Source organism: Lontra canadensis, unplaced genomic scaffold (assembly GCF_010015895.1).
Source record: "Lontra canadensis isolate GAN:19392208 unplaced genomic scaffold, GSC_riverotter_1.0 scaffold9, whole genome shotgun sequence".
Lineage (NCBI taxonomy): Eukaryota > Metazoa > Chordata > Mammalia > Carnivora > Mustelidae > Lontra > Lontra canadensis.
The window spans coordinates 25583048-25599874 of record NW_022631003.1 but is presented as its reverse complement, the minus strand read 5'-3'; the positions used below and the strand labels follow the sequence as shown (position 1 = coordinate 25599874).

General features: G+C 40.6%; 1 protein-coding gene across 2 annotated transcripts in view; it reads right to left on the bottom strand.

Moving 5' to 3' along the window:
* The window catches only part of AEBP2 (AE binding protein 2), a 63191-nt gene extending 46602 nt beyond the window's left edge, over positions 1-16589 (bottom strand). For both annotated transcript variants that reach the window (XM_032855112.1, XM_032855113.1), the window contains exon 1: positions 15752-16589. In XM_032855112.1, coding sequence (XP_032711003.1) covers positions 15752-16413 — 662 coding nt within the window. In that variant the 5' untranslated portion in view covers positions 16414-16589. The remainder of the gene's footprint in view (positions 1-15751) is intronic.
* Between the last annotated feature and the right edge of the window lie 238 nt (positions 16590-16827).

The window sequence follows — 16827 nt, the reverse complement described above, 5'->3', positions numbered from 1 at the left end:
AAAAAAAAAAAAAAAAAACGACATAAACTTGTAACATTCATTTATAAACGGCACTTTGAATTTAAATTCACTTAAGTTTCACTGTTCTGACTTACTTTATAAATATAAATTTTTGAACTTATAAAAAATACTAATAAAATATCATTTTAATATGTCTTGGACATTGGAGTTCCACACAAAAAATTCACTGGGGGGGGGGACGCCTGGGTGGCTCAGTGGGTTAAGCCTCTGCCTTCGGCTCAGGTCATGATCCCAGGGTCCTGCGATCGAGCCCCACCATCACTCTCTCTGCTCAGCACGGAGCCTGCTTCCCCCTCTCTCTCTGCCTGCCTCTCTGCCTACTTGTGATCCCTCTCTGTCAAATAAATAAATAAAATCTTTTTTAAAAAAAATCATTTGGGGAAAAAAATTTCATCCACTACTCAGCCTGTAAATTGTTTTTAGATTGTTTATTTTCTCAACAATAGTCCTAAAACTGTCAAACTACAAGCTATGCAATGGATAGTACTTTTACATTAAAAAGTTAGAAACAACAAAAAAAAACAGAAAACATGGAGCTGTATCATACACAGAGTAAGTGACAGAAGAGGATAAAAAAGTGCCATAAACTTAAAGAATGTAATAGGAAGGGGCACCTGACTGCTTCAGTCAGTGGAACATGCAACTCTTAATCTGGGGATTGTGAATTCAAACTCCACACTGGGTGTAGAGATTACTTAAAAATAAAATCTTAAAAAATAATAATAATAATATAGTAGGAAAACAGGATGATCAAGGCATCTAACTACTTCCTTCAATATTTGGAAGTCATTGATTGAGGTTCCACAAAGGAACTTTCCTAATCTCTAAAGAATCAAGGCTGTTTTATTTTTGTTCTTCAATGAAAACCATACCATCTTTAGAAAGTCTTAGGTTTATAAACTTCTATCTTACTATAAAACAAATATTCTATAATTCTTACTTTAAAAGAATGGAACACTGTCCTGTATATGGACTGAGAAAATGGCATGAGATAAAAGGAAATAAAAATTCTGATTTGTAAGTTACATTTAACAGGATCACAGCAAGCATTATAAACTTAGCTTAATTCTAACTGGTAACAGTTTTACATAGAAATACATATACTAAACATAATTTTCAAGGTATTTATCAAACTGTAGGTAAACAGCATTATATCCACACACCAGGGATCTGTAATCTAATCACCCAACTAGGTAAGTTGTTACTTGACTAACAGGTTATGTTCCTATCATCTATGAAATTGCCACTCATTAATAGAATGATTACTCTATGTTTCTCCCATGCTTATAATCAAAATTATTAAAGGCCAAAATTCAAGAGTGCCAACCATTTATGACAAACCTGTATTCTTGAAAAGTGTGAAGCTGTATACCTGATATTATATGGATAATATACAACTTTAAGAGTGAAATTCTACTATTTCTCAACTCCATTTGTTGGAATGGACTACAACTTTGTGCCCTGCTCCTTATTCTAGACATTGACAATGGGATTGAAAGTCATCAAACTAAAAGAGTTAAAGGAAACAGGCACTTCAAGAAAATTATGAACTGTCTGCCTGTTACATTTTATGACTCTTAAAAAAAAAATCATAGAACTTACTGAATCAAAATTTACATCACAAAAGTAAGGTATTTTATTTAAATCTGAGCGCCTATTCTTTATTATAACAGCTGACACTTACTGAGTATATTTCCCAAAGATGGCCACACCATATATACTTTCCCACATCCTTTTCTTACAATATGGCATCAGGGTGCTGAGGGGCCATTATTACCTCCCCTTGAACGTGAACAAATGTGAGACTACTACAAAGTGATACTTCAAGACTTAAAAGGCGAGGTCATAAAAAGCAATACTACAGCTTCAGCCTGACTCACTCTTGGGACACACAGCTTGGGAGACCAGAACTACCACATTTAGAAATCTGGCTCCCCTGAAACCACCATGCTCAAGAGACCTCCTGAAAAAAGTACACAGAGCTAGAGAGAGATGCCAGGGAGTCCCAGATGTTTCAGTCTTCTCAGCCCAGGCACCACACATGTGACAAATAGGTGAGTGCGTAAGTGAGTTTTCTGGTGATTTCACTTCCCAGCCTTTATACCGTTGTTCTAAATTGATACCAAGTATGATGATGATGTGATCTAAACCTACCCAGTCCTGCTCAGATCTTAGATTTGTAAGCAAAATAAAATTGTTTTTAATCATTAAATGTTGGTGTTGGCTGTCATGCAACCATCGTAAGTGGAAGAATGCTTGACATGTATTAACTCATTTAATATTTACAACAACCCCATGAGATAGGTACATTAGTATCCTCAACTTAACAGATAAGAGGTTGAAACAGAAATTACGTGACTTGCCCAAAGTCACACAAATTCAAATCACTAACGCCAAACAACTCAGTTGCCACATTTATACAAAGGAAAAACATGAGAAACCAAAGATTTGAGAAATACCGCCGGAATGCAGCCCTTATCATATGTCAAAATAAGTTTCGCTTGGTGTGCCCAAACAAAAAGTTGTTTCTTTGCTTTTGTACATCTAAAACACACAACACAAAAGATAATTTAACGTTTACATATAATTTGATTCTTTGAGGTAGATAGTTTTGCTAACAAGATATTAAATTTGATTCCTGGGGCACCTGGGTGGCTCAGTCGGTTAAACGTCCCACTTGTGATTTTGGCTCAGGTCATGATCTCAGGATTTTGAGAGAGAGCCTCGCATCTGGCTCTGAGCTGGGCAAAGAGCCTGCTTAAGATTCTCTCCCTCTCCTTCTGCCTCTGTGGGTTCTTCTCTCTCTCAACAACCAATAAAGATTCCTCCAAGTCAATTAGCTTCATAAAAAAATTAATTCAAGGTCATAGAAAGCAACACTATCCTCAGGTAGAACTTGTCCCAAATTTAGAACTTAAGCCACTGAAACAGAGAGGAGCCTGACAGTGTCAACATAAAATTCAACTCCAAATATTCACTTGTCTTGGGAGAAAGGGACAGTCACTTTGGTTTTTATCAAGAAAAAATAGTAAATTAGAGATTGGGTTTTAAATGGGATAAAGGAATTTAGATTACATCAGATTTCTGTAAGGCCACCTGGTTTTGCCTTCCAAACAGCCAAGGTGCTGTAAACTTTTAAACCTTTGAACTCAGAAGCAATCAGAAAAAATAAGTAAAGGGAGGCCTGTGTGGCTCAGTCAGTTAAGCACCTGCCTTAGGCTCAAGTCATGATCCTCATGATCCCAAGGTCCTGGGATCTTCAGCATCTGACCCTTGCTCAGCAGGGATCCTGTTTCTCCCTCTGCCACTGGAGGCTCCCCTTGCTTCTGCACCAGCTCTCTCTCTCACAAATAAATAGAACCTTTTAAAAAAGGGGGAAAGGGGCACCTGGGTGGCTCAGTGGGTTAAAGCCTCTGCCTTCGGCTCCGGTCATGATCTCAGGGTCCTGGGATTGAGCTCAGCATCTGCTCTCTGCTCAGCAGGGGGCCTGCTTCCTCCTCTCTCTCTCTGCCTGCCTCTCTGCCTACTTGTGATCTCTGTCAAATAAATACATAAAATCTTAAAAAAAAATAAAAATAAAAAAGGGGGAAAAGAAGTAAAAAAGAACAAAGAAAGTAAAGACAAGTGCTTGTTCTATCACATGCGTTACATATGCTCAAGTCACATTTCCGTAAGGCCCTATTTTGGTTCCTTCTGATCTGCGTAATTTGTACTAGAATCATCTAAAAGTCTCTCATTTAGGGTAAACTCCTAAGCCTATGTAGTGTAGCCTTGCACACAGTCAATGCTCATACTTTTAGTGACAAATTTAAGCAGCATTTTTAAGGCAAGTAAAATACATGGCTTTGTCATACTGAGATAATCATAAAAATTAATTGGAGGCACACTAAAAATCATTAGCCAAAACCAAGATATTATTATTACTATTGTTACTGTAATTACAAGCTATTATCACTGTAATTTAAAAAGCTAAAATGGGTTTTTCTAATCAAGAAAAAGACTACTCTCCATCCCTACAATTATTTCTCTGAATAAAAACAAAAGATTTTTTCCCCAAGACCCAGCAGCATTCACTAAATTGGTCAAAAGGGACTTTATGCAACAATGATGAAATATAGCCTATGGAAAACAAGTAGGCTACATTCTTATATTACCACTGTGCACATCATTTTAAATTTGCTTCTCATTTCTAGTTTATTGCTCTTTAAGATTACTCCACCCACATTTTTCACGCAGTTTAAGACCAGATCAGCAAGCAATTACCTTCACAAAGACTGTAATACTAGAAACATTCTATTTCAATGTAATTACATTATAAGGAGTTACCTTTTACCTTCCTTTTTAGTCTTTTACCTTCAAAAAGATTTCCATGGAAATGCCTGTATGTAAAGACAATATGTAAAAAAATCTGCTACGAAGACTAACACCCATTTTGTAAGAAGCAATCACATTTACTTTTTTTTTTTTTTAAGTTAGTGTTAAATCACAAAAATTACTTAAAAGATGATTTCAGTACACACATTTCTGGCAAAAATGTCTACAGGAGTTCTCAACACCTCAAAAGACATGTTCAAATCACTGCCAATATGAACGTAAAGCACTAAAAAAAATCTACTGCTACTGCTGATTCATCCACTCTCGGTACTCTAACAAATATTTATAAAAAGTAATGACAAGGGGCACCTGGGTGGCTCAGAGGGCTAAGCCTCTGCCTTCAGCTCAGGTCATGATCCCAGAGTCCTGGGATCGAGCCCTGCATCGGGCTCTCTGCTCAGCAGGGAGCCTGCTTCCCCCTCTCTTTCTCTGCCTGCCTCTCTGCCTACTTGTGATCTCTGTCAAATAAATAAAATCTTTAAAAAAAAAAAAGTAATGACAAGACAAACCATAAGTGACTCTTAATCTCACAAAACAAACTGAGGGTTGCTGGGGGGAGGGGGCTTGGGAGAGGGGGGTGGGGTTATGGACATTGGGGAGGGTTTGTGCTATGGTGAGTGCTGTGAAGTATGTAAACCTGGCGATTCACAGACCTGTACCCCTGGGGATAAAAATATATTATATGGGGGTGCCTGGGTGGCTCAGTGGGTTAAGCCACTGCTTTCGGCTCAGGTCATGATCTCAGAGTCCTGGGATCGAGCCCCACATCGGGCTCTCTGCTCAGCAGGGAGCCTGCTTCCTCCTTTCTGCCTGCCTCTCTGCCTGCTTGTGATCTCAGTCTGTCAAATAAATAAATAAAATCTTTAAAAAAATATATATATATTATATGTTTATAAAAAATAAAAAATTTTTAAAAAAGGACAAAAATTTTATAATTTAACAATGATATAGTAAATGTATTTACTGAGAAACACAAATACCCTTCTAAAGTCTCTATATTTTCTCTAATTAGTAACACTTCATCTTTCTAGAAATTTGAAACATAAATGAAAACCAGAAAGCAAGACAGGGACTTCGAAAAGCATTAAACTTAAATAAAATACAAATAAAGACACTCTATTTCCCTAGAGACTGAATAACTACAACACTTAAAAATCAACTTTTATACTTCATAGTCTTAAAAGGGATCTAGGCCATGTATGTTATAATTACCATTGAAAATGAGGCCCAGATATGCAAATGAATTCAAGCTCCTAAGTTATACTTTGCACAAGAGTTGAAATTTAAACTAGCCACTAACTTAATAGTGTTTTCATTAAACTTCCCCAGTCAAAGTTGGTTACAACAATCACCTAGGCAGTATGGTAGCTACGAGCACACCTATACTGCCTACATTCTCAAGGACCTCTTTAACTCTGGGCATGTTCTAATGTCTGCACTTCCTCGCCTCATTAGTTGTTTGTGAGGATGCAATGAACTGAACTTCATAAAATCCTTCCAATAAGCTCAAAAGGGTCAGATTCATAAACAAAGTACAGAATAGGAGTTTTCTCCTAAGATAGTATCTAAATTTATTTTTTTGTTGGGAAACAAAATATCAGTTGGGGAAGTCTGCTTTTTAAATTTTTCAAAAATCACAACTTTTTTCAAATACTGTTTCTACAAATGCTGTTAAAAAGAAATGGGAGAGCAAGATGGGATTGGGAGGGAGATAAAACCATAAGTGACTCTTAATCTCACAAAACAAACTGAGGGTTGCTGGGGGGAGGGGGTGGGGGGGGTGGGGTTATTATGGACATTGGGGAGGGTATGTGCTATGGCGAGTGCTGTGAAGTATGTAAACCTGGCGATTCACAGACCTGTACCCCTGGGGAAAAAAATATATTATATGTTTATAAAAAATAAAATTAAAAAAAAAAAAAACTGCCTTGGGGGAAAAAAAAAAAAAGAAATGGGAGAGGGGCGCCTGGGTGGCTCAGTGGGTTAAGCCACTGCCTTCGACTCAGGTCATGATCTCGGGGTTCTGGGATCGAATCCCACATCTCAGCAGGGAGCCTGCTTCTCTCTCTCTCTCTCTCTCTCTCTCTCTCTTTAAAAAGAAAAGAAAAGAAAAGAAATGGGAGAAGCGGTGCCTGGTAGCTCAGTCACAAGAGCAGGAGACTTCTGATCTTGGGGTTGTGAGTTTGGAGTGCCACACTGGGTGCAGAGATTACTTAAATAAGTAAACCAACTTAAAAAAAAAAAAAGTGGGGAAGATATAAGGCATAGAATGGTTCTCCTTCCTGTTTCATACAGTCATGATAGTGAAAAAGAAGAAATATGCATCAGGTTCATTCAGAAATATGTATCAGATTCAGTCTAATCCAACCAATTACTGAGTTCTGAATACAGGCAGTGCAATAGTTGAGTACAGCTGGTAAGTAATGGGAGTATAAAAATAAATAGAACCAGATTTTAATTCTTAAAAATGTTATAGCCTAAAAAAGGCAAACACAAATGGATATTTTAACATGACACCATAAGTTATGGTGATTTTTGAACCCAGAAGAAAGTATGTAAAGAGTATCTTTGAGATTCTGGATATAGCAAAGCCGGGCTTGGGATATTCTGAATTATGGAAAGGATAAAATAGAGCATTTGCCAGTCTACATCAGAATCACCACATTTGAACTCCAAATTATTTTATATTGTTTAAAACTCTCACTTTTAAGGAAAAGAATCAATCTGAAGTTGAGAGAAATTAAATGATTTGCAAGCAGTCTCTAGTAAAGCTAGTACTGTAATATCAATTACTGATTCTCACCAGAAGCTTTCTTTCCACATCTATCTGCATAAGGAAAGGAAGCATAAATGACTCTACAAATTAAATACAGCCCTAGGCCCTTTACATATTCCATCTCCTTTAATCACAACACTTAGATATTCTATTTTACAGGTAGGTAAACAACTTCTGAGAAGTTAAATTATAATTCCTTCTAAGTTCAGGTTAACTTGTCCTTGAATTATTTTAGTTATGGATGTGGCTGGAAAAATAAGCAAGCTATTGTTCCAATGAAATCCTCAAGAAAAAAACATTTTACTCAGAAATAATAACATAATATTTTTCTTAAAAGCCACTCAGGAAATTTTTCTTTAGTTTCCTTTCTTTAGTTTCCTAAGCGTGACTTTTTCCCTAAATTGTTCTCTAGTTCAAGTCTCTTCATTTCAGACCTGTACTATTCCTACCACTTCCTAATTGGTCTCCCAGTTCCCAAAATTTCCTCTCTACCTTTGCCACATTTTCCTGTAACACAGAAGTTTAATCATTCATTCAAAATACATTTAAGAATACCTAAGGGGTGCCTGGCTGGCTCAGTCGGTAGGGCATACAACTCCTGATACTGGGGTTCTAAATTTGAGCCCCACACTGGGTGAAGGTATTACTTAAAAATAAAAAAAATAAAAAATAAAAATTAAAAAAACCACACCTAAAATAAGCATCAGGCACTGTTCCAGGTGCTGTGGATAGAACAAAGATCAGAGACATGATTCCTATTCTCAGGAAGCATAAACTCTAGCATGAGAGATAAACAGTAAACAACACTCAAATTGTAACAAGGGCAACTGAAGAATTTGGGAGTGCTAGCATTGTGCCTAACAAAGAAATCAGGGATAGTCTGCCTAAGAAAATGTTTGAGATAAAACCTGAAGGGGGGGAACCTGGGTGGCTCAGTTGGTTGAGCGACTGCCTTCGGCTCAGGTAGTGATCCCGGAATCTGGGGATCGAGTCCCGCATCGGGCTCCCACCTCCTCGGGGAGTCTGCTTCTCCCTCTGACCTTCTCGCCTCTCATGCTCTCTCTGTCTCTCTGATAAATAAATAAAATCTTTAAAAAAAAAAAAAACCTGAGTGGGATTAGGAGTTACAAAGAGAAGCTGGGAAGAGGTAATAGAAACTGATTTACAAACCTACACAGAAAAACTGCGCACATCTGTTACTAGCGTGAAAAATCCCACTTTAGCCATTCTTATTTCCCAGTTTGAATGTGAATCCTCTGACCTAGGCAGGAAGTCTGAACACCTTAGGCTCTTTTCTTCCTATGTTTCATTTAGGTGTTCTGAAAATTTCTCCTCCCATCACCTGGGTGGCTCAGTCGGTTAGGCCTCTGCCTTCAGCTCAGGTCCTGATCCCAGGGTCCTGGGATAGAGCCCAGCATCAGTCCCACATCCTTGCTTGGCAGGGAGTCTGCTTCTCCCTCTGCCTGACACTCCCCCTGCTTGTGCCCACCCCACCCCCTGACAAATAAACAAATAAATAAAATCTTTAATAAAATAGATTGTGTGCCAAATACTCTACATGTAATCCCCATAACAATCTTACAGGATAGTTAACTATTACTGTCCCCCTTTTGCAGATGGGAAACCTGAATAGTAAAATGGTAAATAACTTAAATAACTGTCCCACAGTCACCCCATTTAAGTGAAAGCCAGAACTCAAACCACACATTCTGACTCAAAAGATTTTATTTATTTATTTGACAGAGAGAGAGAGAACACAAGTAAACAGAGCAGCAAACAGAGGGAGAGAGAGAAGCAGGCTCCCTGCTTAGCAGGGAGCCTGATGTGGGGCTCCATCCCAGGACCCTGGAATCATGACCTGAGCCAAAGGCAGCCGCTTAACCAACTGAGGCACCCAGGCGCCCCTCAATCACAGTCTTAAACCACCACTCTCCCTACACTTTCTCCCTCCTTCAAAATTTCCACTTAACCTTGGTAAAATGTTATGCATTTTTATACAGTAAATGTTTCTTTTATTTTTTTTTAAGATTTTATTTATTTATTTGACAGAGATCACAAGTAGGCAGAGAGGCAGGTAGAGAGAGAGGAGGAAGCAGGCTCCCCGCTGAGCAGAGAGCCAGACGCGGGGCTTGATCCCAGGACTCTGGGAACATGACCTGAGCCCAAAGCAGAGGCTTTAACCCACTGAGCCACCCAGGCGCCCCACAGTAAATGTTTCTTAACAATGATTTAGGAGGGGCACTTGGGTGGTTCATTCAGTTAAGCGTCTGCCCTCTGCTTTCACCTCAGGTCCTGATCCCAAGGTCCTGTGATTGAGCCTGGCACTGGGCTCCCTGCTCACTGGGGAGCCTGCTTCTCCCTCTCTTTCTCCCTCTGCTGCTCCCTTGCTTGTGCTTTCTCTCGCTCTCTCACTCACTTTCTGTCAAATAAGTAATCATATTTTAAAAAACAAACAATGATTTAGGGAAAAAAGCCCTGTAGTGACTATCCATTTCAGATTTTCTACACTCAAACTCATTTATAAAAATACCTTTACAGAAATCCACAATTTCAGAAATGACCCAACATTTTTTTTTTATAGACTTGTCCACAACCATTTAATCAACATTTATTATTCACCTCTGGATTGCCTCTAAATTGGTAAATTGTTTTAGTCTTGTCCTAAGATTTTATTTATTTATTTGAGGGGGGCAGGTGCATGTGAGCAGGGGGAGGGGCAGAGGGAAGAGAGAGAATCTCAAGCAGACTACATACTCAGTGCAGAGCCCCACACAGAGCTGGATCCCACAACCCTGAGATCGTGACCTAGGCAAAATCGGGGAGTCAAGAGTCAAACACTTAACCGACTGAGCCACCCAGGTGCCCCTTGTTTTTTATGTAAACGCTGCTCCCACCATAGGGCGTGAACTCATGAGCCCGAGATCAAGTCATAAGCTCTACCAACTGAGCCAGCCGGGCACCCCTAAATTTGTAGTTCTTAACTTAGACCAACCTCTTGAAAATCTGATAGAAGTTGCTGACATCTTCTCAGAGAAATCACATGAAATTTTGCATCAGATCTCACAGGCTTTACTGGAGTACACTGACCTAATAACTTTAAACTTATCAATACCAAATACAATGATCCAACCAAAGGCACCAATTCCTGGCCCTCAGTTTATAGTCTCCTTTATTTATATAAATTCTATTGTTGCTATTTCAATTTAATTCTAATAATTAATTAAGTACTCACCATATCCAAGGTACCATGTTTGGATCTAAAGAGGTAAACTGTCCCTGCTCTCAAAAATACTACCGTACAACAAAAAGGATGAAGCAAGCATTCAAATGATGTGGATTCTTCAGAGAAGTTCATAGGACTTTGACAGGAATTCATTTGGACTTAGAATACAATCCCTTCATGGTAAAACCTTTTTTTAGCAATTAAAGAACTAAGGCTCACACATTTAACTTAAAATCATAGTACAGGCAGCAATACAAAGATCTGAATTCAGACTGACTCAGATACATGCTCTGTATACAGATGGAGAGATATTCTACATCCCACCACCTACAGAATAGAGCCATAAGCAGGGAGGAAAAAGATAAAAAAAAAAAAAAATACATCTATGGGAACTAAAAGGAAAAAGAAATTAAGAGCCAGGATTTTCTGTGGCATTTTGATGGGTTTTGAAAGGTGGTCTTAGTGAACAAAATATGAAGGAATTATTGTGTAACAGGGTATGAACAATAACAACAAAAAAAATAGGAAAAACTCATCTGCTAAACAAAAACATAGGAAGAATAAAAAATAAGCAAGTATTTTAGGTCATAAAAAGACTCTGTGGGGCACCTGGGTGGCTCAGTTGGTTAAAGCCTCTGCCTTTGGCTCACGTCATGATCCCAGGGTCCTGGGATTGAGCCCTGCATTGGGCTCTCTGCTCAGCAGGGAGCCTGCTTCTCCCCTCCTTCTCTGCCTACCTGTGATCTCTATCAAATAAATAAATAAAATATTAAAAAAAAAAAAAGACTTTGTGGCTTCTTCCTCGCTCTCTCAGATCACTTGCTCTGAAGGGAAATAGCTGCTATGTTATGAGGGCACACAAACAGATAATTGACTTGGTGAGTAACTGAAGTGTCCTGCCAAGAACTACAAAAAAGTGAGCCATCTTGGAAACACACTTCTAGCCCCAGTGAAGTCTTCAGATGACTGCAGTGCTGGCCAATCTTTTCACTGCAACCTCATGAAACCCTGAGCCAGAACCACCCAGCTAAGGCCTATCCACTCCTGACCCTCAGGAACCCCTGGCGGTAACAAATGTCTGTTCCTTAAAGTTGCTGAATTTGAAAAAAAAACTTATTACACAGCAATCAACAGCTAATACAATTGGCAAAGTGTGAAATTTGACTTTGTTTACATTAGAGTCAAAACAGTTTTTTCCTAGGAACTAGGACAAAACCTACACCTTGGAATTAAAAGCCTCACAGCACTATGCAAGATGGATGAAGTGGGAAAGCACTGCTTCTTCCCATCTTCCACAATACTCAGTGAAGAGTCCAGCACACAGTAAATACCTGAGTTTGGTTAGCAAATCAACTTATACACAGGATGTTCTAATTGACTCAACATAGTAGTCTTAATTTTTCTTAAAATTTTTCTTCATTTTTCTTAAAAGTAAAATGACTCCTTAGAATCTCTCCATAAATTCAATCCTGAAGTCTGTAGTTTTTTCATGATTTTATTTGGGGCACATAGCCATGCCTTCCTTAACTCGAAGTCATCAATGAAAACTGAGACCTACTAAAAGCTCTTTTCCCTAAGCTGCTTCAGAGTTGAAGAGGTAAGTACTTAAAGAAGCTCATCATGAAGTATGAGCAACAATTACTTTACATAAAAGTATTGTATTGCCTCAACCATACAGATCCTTAATAAATCCAGATAACTTCAGCAAGCAGCCTTCTGGTATCAATAGGATTTAGAAATTTAGCCTCTGTATTAGATCTTCCCAATCGTACAACTAAGAAATTGGGCAACATAAGCCTGTTGTCCCAGCATCAGAGCAATGTCAGTTACACCTCAGTTTGCAACTCCTAAGATTGGAATTACAAATTTTGATCCACAAAATGCTAAGGGTCAGTCGCCTTTCCTGATCACTAAGTTTCATACTGTAAGCCTTTACCTATCACCATATCCTTACACATGCACTTTTCACTTGACATTCGAATTTACCCAGAAGGCTGACAGAAGTGGCTAAAAGTGGTCTTGGCTTTTCAAAATAAGTCTTGGTTTCTAGTCTAGTTGGTGGGGCGGGGGGGTGTGCTGGAGAAAGAATATGTGTGTGTGTGTGTGTGTGTGTGTGTGTGTGAACCACAAAAGAAGTTATTATCAATTCACTTATACAGAAAAAGTAATACTTTCAATGTATAATCTGATTCAACAGCTAGAACTAATTTGTAAACTAAAAAAAATTTCAGAAGTTAAATTCTAAAATTCTATTTAAAATTTAATTAGTCTCTGAAATTAACTTTAAAAAGTGGTAATTATTTTTTAAAAGGTGGTAATTTTTTAAAAAGTACTTAAGCTGGGGCTCCTGGGTAGCTCAGTGGGTTAAGCCTCGGTCTTCGGCTCAGGTCATGATCTCAGGGTCCTCAGATGGAGCCCTACATCCTGCTCTCTACTCAGCAGGGAGCCTGCTTCCCCCTCTCTCTCTGCCTGCCTCTCTGCTTACTTGTGATCTCTGTCAACTAAATAAATAAAATCTTAAAAAAAAAAAAGTACTTAAGTTTACTTTTGAAGTTAAAAAAAAAAGAAAGAAAGAAAAGCTAGTTTATAATGGTCTCAAATAGCTAAATACTCCCCTAAAGAAAATAAATTACACATCAACATCAAGGTTTTCTAACTTTACCAAAATAAACACACTAAAACCCTTACTCTGGTTTTGAATAACTTTCTCATGGGGAAAATAATGTTTTTGTACCAAGTGTCATTTATTCATTTTATAAATTAGTCACCTTTCACCACACAACACTTCCAATACATGTTTGTAAATTGATACCTTGGATCATGAGCTTTAATATCTAAGTCTTTATACCTAAATGTTTCTTAAAAAGAAGCAATTACAGTTAAGACATTTCAACAAATTTTAAAGTACATTAACTCAAAAGTATGATCTACTTTCTAAGTAAGAGAAAAACTGAATAGGTGTTCTAAAAGAAACAGTAAATTCTAATAATAAAATCATTTTGACAGGAATGCCCCAAGTTTTTTAAATGCACTTTAAAACCATGCTATCCCTCCATCAGTCACAAAAATAAAGGCCTCCTACCATGAAATCCATTTATAAAATCCACACAGATTAGTATAATCTGCAGGACAGTTCATAAAACTATGAATCCTTTCCAAATTTAAAAGGAGGCTTAAAAAAAAAAAAAAAAAAACTTAAAGGCAACAAAGGGGCATTTAAAAATGAAGATTGTTAAGATCACCATATCCAGTTCCACTAGTAAAGCTTTTTCATACAAGTGATAAATCTATTACCTTGAAACAGCAAAATGATTACACAGTATTTTGTAGTCTATAATGTTTAAGCATTAAGAAAAGCAAGTATTTTTGATTATCAGGTTTTAACCTTACCCGGACTTGTGGCACTAATAATCTTACTCCTTATTCTGAAATATGTAAAAATTAGATATTGCAATGACTCTTATAAATATGAAATGAAGCCCAAACTCCACTTCCTGAACTATTACTTGACCAATAGTTCATCATCTCCTAAAGGGATGTAGCAGATAGATATTAACTCAAAAAAAAAAAAAAAAAAAATCCTGACACTTACAGCTTATTTAACGTGAAGTGTTCTAACTCTTGTAAAGTGGAAATAGCAGGGGGCTTGAAAACCTTTGTTCAGATCCAGCTCTACCACCACTTCCATTCTAGACTTACTGTTTTGAGTAAGACACTCAACTTGCTTCTTCACCTGTTAAATGGAAGTCAAAATAATTCCTATCTTGCACCAGAGTTGTGAGAATGGGATAGACATTTAAATTGTGTAGTGCTAAGCATGCATCTGTATGCCCACATCGCTAGATAAATGGAAGAACTGTGGAAGATGCTAACTGTATAAACTGATGTCAACTTTCAAGTATCTACTGGTACCCATGAAGAAGGATATAATAAAATGTAAATAACATATGCTTCATTGTGTGGTTCCCATGAATGTATTAATTGTCTTGAAGACTCCCCTTCCTGCCATGCCTATGTACTTCTGCACAATTTCTCTAGGGTTTGTACAGTCTATTTTATCCCATCGAAGATATTTTCTTCACTAGATATTAAAGTAAACATGAAACAATAAATCCAGTGCTGTATTTTCATAATATTTAGAGCTTTGTATTACTTATATTAAACAGAAACCAAAGTTTTCTTTTATATGTTACCAATCAGAATTCCTAGAACTTTAGCACGCTTAAACTTTTAAAGCCAAGTCATTATCGATGGTTAAAAACCCGTTCATCAAAACACTGACAATCAAAATAAATGCTAGAAGCAGTATAACATTCATGATGCGGTTCTCTCTGTGCTTAAAAAGTACATTAAAAACCAATCAGTTAAAATACGAAGTTTTCCAAAGTGATCAGAAGTAATGATAATAATGAAACATACTAATGCAATAACTTTTAATGTCTTGAAAGAAATGAAGCCCTTTTTTGTCAGTATCCACGTTATTTCTAACAAGCTTTAGAAAAAAGCTACTAATTTCTTCAGAGATCTCTCCAATACATGACTTTAAATATTACCATCTAAAATCATGACATTCATGTTAAAGCCTTATTACATAAAGATCATAAACCACATGCTACCATGATGTACCTTCCACACTGTATTTTATTATGATTCCAATTCTTTAATCCCGTAAAATTATTTTAAAGGACATCAATTCATTATTCTTTTCTTCAGTAATTTATACGTGTTTTAAACTTTCTCCCAGATTTGATCACAACAAAAAAACAGAAGTTACTAAAATCACGTTGGAGAGTATCCGGATGATTACCCACGAGGACTTTTAGAAGCCCTGATTAAGTACAGAAGTCTGGTGTTTTCCTCAAGTAGTGAAAAGTGATAGTTGGGGGGTCTCCTCCCTGCACAAGGAAGTTCTGGTCAATGCAGGCGAGACCAGCCATGTTGGAGCACACTTGTCAGTTACAGTTGTGACAAGTGTTCGCGAACACGGCTGGACGAAGCTGACCTTGCGTACCGCGGTGTGTCCATCAGGGCCCCCCCACGCCCCGCCAGGGTATCCGGGCCTACTTTGCAGACTGTTTCTGAGTTCGAGCTGTCCGCAGGTCCGCGGAGAGCGCACAGCCGAGGGGAAAGAGGGCGGGGAGAGGAGAGTTGGGGGGGAACTGCTGTGAGAGTTGGAAGCGGCTCTCCGCAGCGAGAGGGGCGCGGCGACCGCGACACATTGCCGAGTTGAGAGCCTGGGGGAGGGGCCACAGATTCGGGGAGCACGGGGATCGCAGCGAAAAGTCCCCCTGACCCCCTCTGAGGGGCCCACGAGTGTAAAAGGAAGGAGGGGAGGGGAAACGCTTCCGTGCACTGACCTGTCCTCCGAGTCCATGCGGCTCAGGGGTTCCCCGTCCGACGACATCTCCAAGCTGCCTCGCCGGCCCCCGGAGGTCGCGCTGCTTCCGCCGCCCCCGGTCCCGTATCCCTCGTCGCCGCCACTAGAGACGACGCTGCTGCTGCTGCTGCCGCCCCCGCCGCCGCCCTGGCTGCCCCGCGGTCCCTTGGGCTCCTCCAGGCCCTCCTTGCCGTCCCCATCCCCGCTGCTGCTGCTGGCGGCGCCGGGGCTCAGCGAGCGCGTCTCGTCGCTGCTGCTCCCGCCGCTGCTGCCCACCAGGCTCTCGGCGCTACTCTCCTCCTCGCCCCCGCCGCTGCTGCTGCTCTCGTCCTCCTCCTCCTCGTCCTCTTCTTCGTCCTCGTCCTCCCCGGCCTGGCTGGCGCTCTCGGGGCTCGGCTCCGACATCGTCTCCGCCTCGCCGCCCCCCACTCCGCCGCCGCCTCCGCCCCCACCGCTGCCGCCGTTCAGCAGCAGCGCTGCCACCGCCTCGGCCTCGGCCTCCTCTTCCTCCTCCTCCTCGTCCTCATCCTCCTCTGGGGGCTCAGCCCGGCCCCGCGCCGCCGGGCCCGGGCTGCCGGGGGGCAGAGGGCTCAGGCGAGAGAGCTCCTCCAGGTCGGCCATGTCGGTGATAGCGGCGGCCATGGCGGCGCCTGCTCCACCTCCTCCTCCTCCTCCCCGCCGCCGCCGCCTCCCTCGCCTGACTCTAGCTCTCTCGCCCCCTCCCAAACGCCCAAAATTCCGCCGCCGCCGCCGCAGAGCAGGAGGAGGGCCCGCGAGCTGCGTCAGCCTGCACACGCGCTACGGAGCCCGCGCGGGGACAGGAGCGCCACTGCGCGCACTCACGGGGAGACGGTTGCGCGCCTGCGCGGCGGCGCGAGCTGGCACCTCCCCCGGGCCGCGAAGTCCGCGCGCGCGCCCCCACCCGTGTCCCCGCCCGGCCCCCGCCCCGACCCGCCGAGGGCTCAGAGTTTCTTTAGGGCCTGCCCACGCCTTCCCCAGCCTCGCCGCCGCCGGGACACGCAGAACGAAAGCCTGGGTGCTGGCCGGGGATTTTAG